We start from the raw sequence: 11,252 nt of genomic DNA, 5'->3' as shown, positions 1-11,252 counted from the left end.
GGCAGAGCATCAGCGGAGTCTCCCTTGCCGAAATTATCTAAAATTCCTTCAATTTACAAGATGAATTAACATGCAGAAATGTCAGCGCGAATATCGTTAATAGGAATAAAACCGCCATGTCGCACAAAAGGCGTGGAAAATGTTAAGTTGTTGCTTTGAAAATGAAATACTGACAGTGTGGATTTCTAAACATAAACAGAGCAGCCTGTATTGCAAGTAAAATTCCCCTATGAGCACAGTTTTACTTTCATTGTGAACAACTAATAAAAATATATTTTATTTTTCATATTATATATTTTTTTGGGACAAGTGATAATTTTAACCGAGCGTCAATGCGGCATCATATTGTTTTATTGTTTATAATCCATCCATGTACACATTGTGTTTCTGAAAATGAAATAGAGTGATATCAGAAGATGTTTATGCCTGTGGAAACAAACAGGAAACCTTATGTGTTGCAAGTTTAGTTTATGTAAATAAGTTTAGATCTGCATTCATAAAGGACATGGACACCATGTGCAAAGCAAATAAGGACAATAAAGCCGAACAGGCTATTTACAAATTATTAAACTGTTGAAATTTCAGCTCAATAAGATATCGCAATAAAAAAGGAAAATGCACATGTCACTGTTATGAAAAAGTACCCCCTTCCTCTAAATGTTGGTTTACTTGTTTATTTACCAGCCCGTATTTTATTATTCATTAGCACCCAAACTCATTCTTATTTAAATTCACCAACGGCCAATCCACACTCGCCGTTGGTGGCGTGGCGGAAATACGTTCAAGTGATTCTGTGCATATCCCGAGAGGAGAGCTGTTGTGTTAATTCCCTCTCCAAAATTTTCTTCATTCTTGCAAGTAATATGATACATTTATTTCTTATATTTGTAGAAGTAATTCCATTAATCCTACCCATCAACCAACTGTTCCATTTAGCGTATGTTTCCTGACATTTTCAATAATTGTGTTGTAATTTACGTGACATGATTGTCTCTCGGGGGTTGAGAGAAGGAACAATCATTCATTTTCCTAGATCTACGTAAATATTCTCTTAGTTAAATATAGGATATGTTGTATATTGGATTGTCTTTTTAGTGTTCAGGAGAACATAACAGAGCGACGATTTATTTTGTTTTTATTGGATTAAGGATTATTTTCAAAATGACGGTCGTCATCGATCGTTTAGCGGAAATCGCCCAATACACAAAATTGTCTTAAAGACTATGCAAATAAATCTGTTAATTTCTAGCTGTGACATAATACTATTTAAAGAGTGCGAACGACATTGTGGTCTAATGATGATAAGCTAGCAGTGTATATCTTTTCGCGCACAAAAACAACCCAAGAACAAAACTAAATGTTTGTGTTTGTATTAAGGCAGACACCGGTAACAAATGTTCGTATCAATACAATCATACAAGTTATAAAACATTTAAAACTTAATGCAACTGGTTGAAGAGTAAGGACGGTATGTGTGTATCGCTAGAGAGAGTGGGAGTTGACATGATGCCAAAGTAATGATTTCGACTCGACTTCAGGCCTATTATTCCCTTCAGGTGCAGCACACGCGCCTGTGTTGTAGACCGACACTTGTCTGGCATGCACAGTGCATTGGACTATGAACTTTATTCAGCCCGTCAATGCATACTGGCAGCAATGTGTATAATTTATAGACGGGGTTGAAGTTCAAAGTTGGAGCACGCGTGTGCAAATAATATGTTATGATAATAGTCACGCATATTTCGGGACTAAGTGGAAAGTCCCCGTAGTTTTTGGAGCACGCAATGCCAAGGCAGCAATAACTCAACAATATCACAGCGATGTCTTCGTTGGTGGTTTATCTTACCCGACTAAATGTGAGATAATCGACTTGGAGTAATATATGAAACACTGAGCCGGCCATAACGAACCACCAGTGCTGTTGGTTTTCACAAGAAATATGGTGAGTTTCAATAATCTTACGTTCCTCATATTATAATTATGCGCCTTTGGGATTAACATTCTAGCAATAGGCGGTTATGTGCAAAACAGTTAATCCGTTAACACTTGGACTTTGTGTAGCAACCTACAAGATATGCCCGGCAAACTGAGGTGAGAATCCTGTCGTAAAGGTATTTTCCGTCAAATTTCAGACCTTGGTCATTATCTTTCAGAAGAGAAATTCGCTTAGAAGGGAAATCCAGTACCTTGTGTATTTTTTTCAATGTAAAGGTGGTCATTATGATACAACTCTGGATAATTATGTTCAGTTCAACTCTAGCCAGGGCCGACCTTCCACAAGACTATTTGCTGATCCTTTCAAATTATCCGTTCCCCACTGCAATTCTGAATCTCTTAATCTTTCTTTGTACTGGGGTGTCTCACTGTCGTTGTGCTGGCTGCAAATTTTTAACAAATTCCCATTTCTCATATTCCGCTTTTCAGTTTTCCGCTTGACACTATATTATTTCACTTGCGGCATGCGCAATACAGCCAAGGAGTCTGAATTTCTAATAGAGTCCAAATTAGGTTCGGTGCTTCGGAAGTCGCTCGGCACAAATTCCGCTGCAGTCAATTTCTGTGTTTAATGTTATCATTACTATACTTTTGATGTTGAAACAGCTGACACTGAAGTTTCTTCCATGAATTACATCACATAATGTTTACATCATCGTCAAATGGTTACAGCGCCCTCTTGTGATTTAACACTGTATTCCAAGGGCGCAGCCATGTTGTCTTCACCTCGCGTAGGCCCTATAAGGTTCCAGACCAGTAAATAGACTGCCATAGACCTCAGTGATATTACGCGCACTTCCTAAAATTATTAAAAATAATCACAACATCTCCCATGTGTTTGAGACGCACATCAAACTGAAGCCTATCTCCTGATCTTTCGTTTTGCGTTCAGTTTCTTTTGGACCGCCTGGGGGGGGGGGGGGGGGGGTATCTAACGACTTTTGGGGAAAAAATCCATCCAAAAATGATCACCCCTAAAAGCAGGCCTGAAGCCCATCGCCATTTTAAAAAAGACGCCTACGCTTCGTAGATTTGGCCGGCGAAGGCAATTTTGATTTTATTTCTTGAAAATAATCGCTTATATTCTCAAAACCATGCAGAATGCAAACTCCCGTTCTACGATAGTCCCGTTTCAGGCATGTCCTATTACAAAAAACGCCTCCTTTCAAATCGACATGGGATTCACACAACGGGTTTGTTAATTTTGCGTCAGTTGAGATTTTCCTCCTTTTATTTTAACCCCTCAACAATTGATCAGCTCTTTATATCTATCACGATTGTATTTATTATAATAAAACGCTCTAGACATAACGACAAGATCGTAGTACTTTTACTGTCATAATAGCCAGGTGTACCCGCTGCACAAATAAAACAAATAGCAATCAATGCAATTAAAACAACGAAATGTAACATAATTGCTCTAAAAACGCAGACAAGCACACTTTAGAGGTATTTAAAGACTTCTATTTCACGATCTATACTGAGCAAAAAAATGTATAACAACCAACCAGCAATTTTCAACTATCGTTGCTAGTCTCAATGTTATTAAGGTTTACAACACTACAATGCCATTTTCTTTATAATTTAGATAACGCAAAAGCATACCTCAACAAACTTTTTGCCAAGAACTTAACATCTCTAATTTGTTTTCTCCATTAAGGTGCACTACATATTATTATGCTGTCAATTAAATGGATATTACTATATGTAAAACATTACACTTACTTTTCTTTTGGAAACTATTGTACATTTAAACTTCAAACGAGGAGCGTATTAAACAAAGAAAACCTGCTTAAAAGCAATACAAAGACGAAAAAAAAAAATAATTAAACCGACCGATGCAACAAAAAGAAGCCAACTGATAGACCGACCTTCTGTAAAAAAAATTAAATACATTAAAAATGAGTTTTCATACAGGGTGTATCCAATCAGGTATTCAAAAATTAATGGCTTTGATTAAGAAAAGGAATTAATCATAAAATTAGCTTAAAGAATTAATCATCAGCTGTCCATTGATACCTCACTTGGCTCACTGAAATATAAACTGAGCACCACTGATTTCAAAACAAATGCCAGGATATCTCGTTTCCCCAATTTGCTGGATATAAGTTGAAAGTTAAGCTGTCCGAAGAATGCGCTGTCGCAGTGACAGTGCGATAAACAGCAGGTATGTTGAAGATGTGGCTGCATAAAGTGGTATGCCGACATCGTAAAGTTGCTCACCGATTACCTTTTTGGACGTGGTTATAAATTAATGCCCCGTCCCCCCCCCCCAAAAAAAGAAAAAAACACCCAAAAACAAAACAAACAAAACAAAACAAAAAACCCAACAAGAACAATAAAAAAAACCCCAAAAAACAAAACAAAACAAAATCCCAAAAAACAACAAAACAAAGACAACGGAGAAATGTTAAGGGAAAAAAATAAGTGGCAAGGTCCAAGTTCAATAAAGTGATTCTCCAAAAATGTATTAAAAATCTTGAATAACAAACATAAGTTCGTTATAGATATGTCTATACTAATACACTAAAATGACCCGCGGTAAGACCGAATATAATAGGCCTATGCTTATTTAAAATACCATGCATTGTACTGACATTCCATGGCACGCTGTAATAAGGTTATTGGGTACATAACAGTCTCCAGTTTTTGCATATCACTCGTCTTTTGTACCCCCAACATGGCGCCGCAATCGTCAAAAAATACGGCCTATTAAGACAAAGGAAAACAGTTGACGCAGTTGAACGAACGCTGATGTCGATTGATCAGTTGTCATCAAACTCAGGCCGGATGGTACTCAAATTCTCGTAACGCACTCGGTCAAAAGAAAAATAGGTCTGAAAATTAAAAAAAATGAACAATGTCCTTTATAAGCGTGTGTGCATACCCTCGTGGTTAGGGCCTAGCCAGATTTTTAAACCACACTAGTAAAAAAAGATTGCTTCCAACAAAAAAGTGTGATACATGTATTAAGTGCAGTGTACCTATCTAAACAAAAGGAAAATGTTTTGTTTATTTTCCTCTAGCTAAATATCTAAGAGGATGCGGTGGGCTAGGATAACTTTGATGCGAAATTGATGCTTTACTTACATGTTCAATTTTACTGTCATCCGTGCCACTTAGGGTAGAGACCAGTTCAGAGAAACTTGGTCTGTTGTTCGGATCCTCTTCCCAGCACTTACGCATCAGGGCGTAACTAATTTAAATGAGTCACAGGGAAACCTTATGAGTGAAGATTCTTCTGATTTTCAGATCCTGCTATTAGCACTCGCTTAGGCAGAAATCACGTGAATGAATGTTTTTAACAACAACATATTTTGTAGCATAAACTAGAAACACATGCTGTAATGTTTATGGCAGCTAGTCCATTGCTACATATGGCTGCATCTCTCTTTGTCCACAAGACTATACCTTTTCGAAAAGACTTCCAGACTATTTAAGTAGCCCTAGGCCCACATCACATGCATGCATACTTCTACTCATCAAACTGGTGGCTCGGCATTGACAAAAACGTATTGCCTACGGAGCATTGTAGCGGGGTCAAGTTTGCCGTACGAGCCAGCTTGAATGTTGACACGCAGAGGTGCTGACACTCGCTACCTACTGTTCCGCCAAGAGGACGTTTCAGCAGGTCTTTTTAAAGCAATAATTATATATTTTGGACAAAAACTACCTGTTGATAAAACTGAGCACCTATTAAGTGAACATCTTACCTTTTGTCGTCACAGTTGCTTGGCTTGGGCATACGGTATCCTCTCTTCAGCTTCCTGGCCAGTGACTCGCTCTTGGTGGTCGGGTAGGGGGTTCCCCCTTCACAATGTACGTTAAATATAAATTAGATACAGTGGCAAAAGGGGAAAGGACCGATTGTTTAGTTTTCACACCACTTCAAAGAATCTTGATGGAAATAAAGTTGCCTTCAACGGTTTGATAATGGCAGGACAGATTTCTTTTTTTTATTTGAGCTAAAAAAAAGCAGTATATTTTTAAGCAGAATATGTCTTACCTATTGTGGTTATTTCCCACAAGAGGATGCCAAAAGACCACCTGATGATGAGAACAATTAAGTCAAGAATTCTTTAATTCTGTGACGGAAAATATTTCGCAAAAAAAAACAAATCTAGATAAAGGCCTGCATCACCCATCAAAAACTCTATACGATGAACAAGGTTCTTTGTACTTACACATCACTCTTTGTCGTGTACCTCTTATACCTGATTGACTCAATAGCCAACCAGCGGACTGGAACTCGTCTCTATAATTCAAATAAATAAACCATAATAATACTAATCAAATGCAAATGAAAAGACATAAAAACTAATCTTAAAAAAGGCATGGGTTAAATTTGACCCGGAGTTATGGTCATATTTGATCTGATCCTTTCTTTTTCGGGTCAAAATCACACTTTTCCGTGTCAAAAAGACCAATACAATGACCAAGAGTATTGTCATTTTGACCCAGAAAAGTGACATTTTCACCAGGAGAAGTTTCAGAGCAAAAATAGCCCGGAGTCCTGGTCAAATTAGACTCGGGACTTTGTGTAGATTGTACTTTTTGTCAACTTCTGATGATATGGGGATGTTCCATATAATGTCCTTGCATGCCAAGAAAGAGGTCAAGAATCAAAATCATACATATTTGCAATATCTCAATCAAAGTCAAATTTCAAGAAATGTCACCAACACGTGGGGGTGATGAATACCGAAAAAGAATTGCCTTACTTTGCTACAATTGATTTGAAATTTGACTTGAATTCAATGGACTATTTATGGACTTGTGACTGACGAAATTATTTTCTCCGCCAAGGAGGTAATGCTTTCATCGGTGTTGGTTTGTCAGTTAACAAGATAACTCAAACAGTTCTGGATGTAATTTTATGAACCTATTTTTAGGAGGGGTCCTTGATACAAGTACGAATCCATTAGATTGTGGAATTGATCGAGATCTGAGTCTGGTTGCAGGAATTCTCTAAAGGATTCCTCACCATTTTGTATGTGCGAATACATGTATATGCTATTTGAAGAGACCATGAAATTGGGACACGTGTTTGGGTCACCAGCGTGCAGTCTATGGATGCAGACCAATAAATAAATGTCCATAGACCCCACTGATAAATGCCCCCACTTCAGAAAATCAGAAAAAATACTCATAACTCTCTGCGGTATTCAAGAGGTACATCAAATTAAAGTTTATTTCATCATCTTTCATTTTCTGTTCAATTTTCTGGGGGATCACGAATCATTTTTGAGAGAAAATTCCATCCAAAGATGATCACCCCTAAAAGCAGTCCTGAAGCCCATCACCTACGCTCCATTGCAAAATAGAGCCATTTTAGGGCCTAATCATCATCCACATTTCACAAAAATGCGAGCTCGCATTCCACTGCACGGCTTCCAAACTTCTTTTGTTTTTTACAAATCATCAAGTTCACGGCCTTCACAATGATCTAACATTGAAGAATTTGAGGGCATGCAAATCTTGATTTGGCCGGCGTAGGCAATTTCGGGCCGATTTACTGGTCTGCACCCTATAAAGAAGCGAGGTTGTGAAAAATTCCCCAAACCATGCACGTGTACGGCATGAGGGAGGATGGATAGCCCATATTTCATTAAAAATTTGTAAGGAAAAAACCTCTGAGTTCTACATCTAGACTGAATACAGGGACTCTGTTTCTGGCTGCGTTGCTGTAGGGCGCCCCAACGGGACTTAATTGACTTCCAGCTCCTTACAACCCCAAATCACCCCCCCCCTTTTACGCTCGAAATTGCTGTGATCGGATGACGGTAAACCGGCTTCTTTAGATTTGGGAGCATTTGTTGCTGAACCGCCATTGGTGACCCCTTTTTTGGAACACCCCCCAGGTCACGCTACCTGAAAAAAAAAAAAATGTCGTGAAATATAAAGCGCATGCGCACCGCTTACGGTAGACACCGCCATGTTTGCACTTCGGCTTGCAGACCAGTAAGTAAATGTCCATATAGACCCCAATGACAAATGCCCCCACTTCAGAAATTCGGGAAAAATACTCACAACTGTCTGAGATATTCAAGACGTACATCAAAGTAAAGCTTATTTCATCATCTTTAATTTTCTGTTTAATTTTCTTGGGGTTAACAATGACTTTTGGGAGATAATTCCATCCAAAGATGATCACCCCTAAAAGCAGTCATGAAGCCCATCGCCAATTTGAAAATGGACGCCTACGCTCCATTGCAAAACAAAGCCATTTTAGGACCTAATCATCATCCATATTTCACAGAGCTACGAGCTCGCAGTCCGCTGCACGGCTTCGAACTTCTCCTTTTTTTTTTTTTTTTTTTTTTTACAAATCATCAAGTTCACGGCCTTCACAATGCTCTAATACTGAAGAATTTTAATGCATGCAAATCGTGATTTGGCCGGCGTAGGCAATTTTGGATGGATTTACTTGTCTGCACCCCTATGTGCTCAAGCGCACACATCACTGAAATCAACAGGTCAATGGACTCAACCACTTGATACTATGCTTGAGTGGGGAACGTGCAATAAAATATGCAAGTCCAGTGGATATTGGTGTACATGTATTTCTGAGGTGATTTTGTGGCGGTTTGCGCTTTCTGAGTGCTGTCTAGTTGACTTGTTATTCACTAGTTACTGTCTTACTTGTGTCTGACTGGCAATATGAGCTTTGTAAAATATTTCAGAATCGTATGAACCTCTCTAAAACTGAAATACGAACTTGGTACATAGGTCTGGAGTTTAGTTTAAAACAATTACCTTTGATGTTTGGACGTAGATATCCTCCCCTCTGGACAGTCCAAAGTCTGAAACCTTAGCTGCCAGCCCTTCAGATAGTAGGATGTTCCTGGCAGCCAAATCTCGGTGGATCACCTGTTAAGATCAAAGAACACAATAACAATACCTCTGAATCCATTGTGGAACTGTTCCCGAGGACAGAGCCTTCATTGCTGCACGTAAAGTCCAAGGTCAAATTTTGATTTAATTTCGGGTCAGATTTGACCTAAAGCTGGCTAGAATTGAAACATGCCATATCTCTGTGTTACTCTTCGGGGTCATTTGATCCAAAATAATGTCATTGTGACGAAACAATTGTCATTTTGACCACATTAATTTTAGTATACGTAAATTGTTTGATTTGAACCAGGAGCGTGCCAGGTGTAATCTGACCCCCGGATTCCGGAGGTAGATTCTTCCAGAGGTAGATTCTTGAATCTACACCGGGACTTTTAATAGTGTAGGTTAGCATTTTGACCCGGAATGTGATCAATAGAAGTGTAATTTTGGACCATGAATAGTATCAATCCCAATAAAACTCGGACTTCTTGTCAAATCCAAACAGGGTTTCTGTAGAGTGTAAATATGAAAACTGAGCCTTTCATAATCAATAACTGAAAAAAAAATGCAAATATGTGACGGGTCCTTACCTCCGCTTTAGCAAGGTGCTCCATTCCCTTGGCAACATCCAGAGCAAACTTGACCAGCTGATCGGAAGACAAGGCATCCTCGTCTGAGTCTGACTGTGAGCGAGCCGTCCGCAGGTAGCTGCGCAGATCACCGCGGGGAAGATACTCCAACGCGACGTACAACACCTCTGGTTAAGAAACAGTGTGGTTTCCGGAGTCAAGGTCACATGCTATTTTCACATGTTTATGTAAACACGTCATAGAAAGCAACTGGTTCATCTTTGTTCGACTTGATCAAAAAGCACACTACCAAACTGAACTAAATATACATTGTCTCAATCTCAAATGTAACTTTGTCTTTTATTTACGGGTCTGTTATCGTTGTTATTCAGTCAGTTATTATCAATAAATGTTTACAATAAACCGAATACATACGTCGATGTTGACATGCGCCAAGCAGCGAGACGACATTAGGATGGTGGCCGAAAGAGGTCATCGTGCGAAGTTCATCGATGAAATCATCTTTCTCACTCACCGATGCGTAGCCTGTTTGAGAAACACAATGTTTAACATTATAAAGGTATATAGCTGTCAACTTAGTATCACAAAGTTGCCGTGTATATTTGAACTGTGATTAGAACAGACCAACCCATTAGGCCACGCCCACTGCGCACGTGGACAAGAAGACGTGCGCCTCACTGAATGCCACATTGATAATGGACATGAATGACATGCCCACATTTCCATCATACGCGCATGTACCCATGTCAGACACAAATACACGGATGTGATTGGTTAAAACGCCTTTGGGCGGGCTTAATTGTCTGTGTATTGCCGTTAGACCTTTGTAAGGTATATAATAACCTCACATGATAAGTATTTAAAGATTACCTTTGAGCATCTTGATGGCAGCCCTTGTTAGTTCTCCATCTTTCATCACAGCACCTGATCGTACCTCACCAAAGTTCCCACTGCCGAGGACTCGTTCGTCCATGATGAGGTCGCAGCGAGGCACCTTCCACCCCTCAGCCCAGGGAGGTAGATTGTCATCATCATCGCTTTCAGGTAGCATTGGTGTTTCCTCCTGTGGTGGTATAGTGTCATCATACTCCACCTGCGGAGAACTTGTGTCTTCGTATTGGTGTGCAATCTGCTGTGAAATTTTGTATTCGTACTTGTGTAAATCTTGTGGTGAAATCCTTATTTCGTATTTGTGTGGATCTTGTGGTTCAATTCTGTCTTCATACTTTACTTCCGGTGAGCTGCCGACCTCAGACTGACCTGGTTGTTCTAAAGCATCCTGGTCCAAAGCAACATCCTTGAAAGAAAGAGACACACAAAGACAAAATATGTAAAATTTGATACAAAACATATCTATGTTTTTCCCTCGACTTATCAATTTCCTCTGGAAACTAGCAGAGCCTCCTTCGTTTTCAGTGAATTTAAAGCCATTCTGAAAAGCTTTTGGCATTCAAGAAAAAAATATACTTGTCAAGTCTATAGCATTTGAACAATTTGCACGTTTTAGGTCACTAGACTTTTTATGCTGTTTCTTGATTTATTTGAAAGCTCCTGAGTTTAATTTGAAATTCATTATTTTGCTTTCCTTTGATTGCATGTATAATTGAATTTAAACATGTCTGAGATTAAGGCCTGACCTTTCGTATTTTTTTCTGAATGCAACTTTCAATTACCTATCGTTATATAAATAATAAATCCGTTTAAAATTATCGCGTGACAATTTCAATGGAATTCTTTCACACTTGAATTTCCCTTTCCATGTTTCATTTTCTTTCTGTTGTTAATATTTCCATTTTTAATTCATTATAAAAATCAGCCAAATAAACAAAGGCT

At 38.8% G+C, this 11,252-nt stretch overlaps 1 protein-coding gene across 1 annotated transcript; it reads right to left on the bottom strand.

The window, feature by feature from the left end:
* Nucleotides 1-4,398: 4,398 nt before the first annotated feature.
* Nucleotides 4,399-9,241, bottom strand: LOC119732218 (tyrosine-protein kinase receptor Tie-1-like). The gene is made up of 7 exons (XM_038205656.1): nucleotides 9,137-9,241; nucleotides 8,752-8,865; nucleotides 6,180-6,250; nucleotides 6,002-6,042; nucleotides 5,709-5,805; nucleotides 5,086-5,191; nucleotides 4,399-4,832 (listed from the first exon to the last, which is right to left on the bottom strand). The coding sequence occupies exons 1-7, from the start codon at nucleotides 9,239-9,241 to the stop codon at nucleotides 4,761-4,763; spliced, it is 606 nt and encodes a 201-aa protein (XP_038061584.1). The 3' UTR covers nucleotides 4,399-4,760.
* Nucleotides 9,242-11,252: the final 2,011 nt, after the last annotated feature.

Source organism: Patiria miniata, unplaced genomic scaffold, assembly GCF_015706575.1.
Source record: "Patiria miniata isolate m_02_andy unplaced genomic scaffold, ASM1570657v1 HiC_scaffold_1, whole genome shotgun sequence".
Lineage (NCBI taxonomy): Eukaryota > Metazoa > Echinodermata > Asteroidea > Valvatida > Asterinidae > Patiria > Patiria miniata.
This window is presented reverse-complemented; position numbering and strand designations above follow the sequence as displayed.

Bases quoted from the DNA above. Each gene is read 5' to 3' on its own strand.
- LOC119732218 (XM_038205656.1), bottom strand. From the start codon at position 9,241: ATGCTAACCTACACTATTAAAAGTCCCGGTGTAGATTCAAGAATCTAC. The intron at 6,043-6,179 runs GTAAGTACAAAG...TCTCATCATCAG, and splicing joins TACACGACAAAGAGTGATGT to GTGGTCTTTTGGCATCCTCT. The intron at 5,806-6,001 runs GTAAGACATATT...TACATTGTGAAG, and splicing joins GTGGGAAATAACCACAATAG to GGGGAACCCCCTACCCGACC.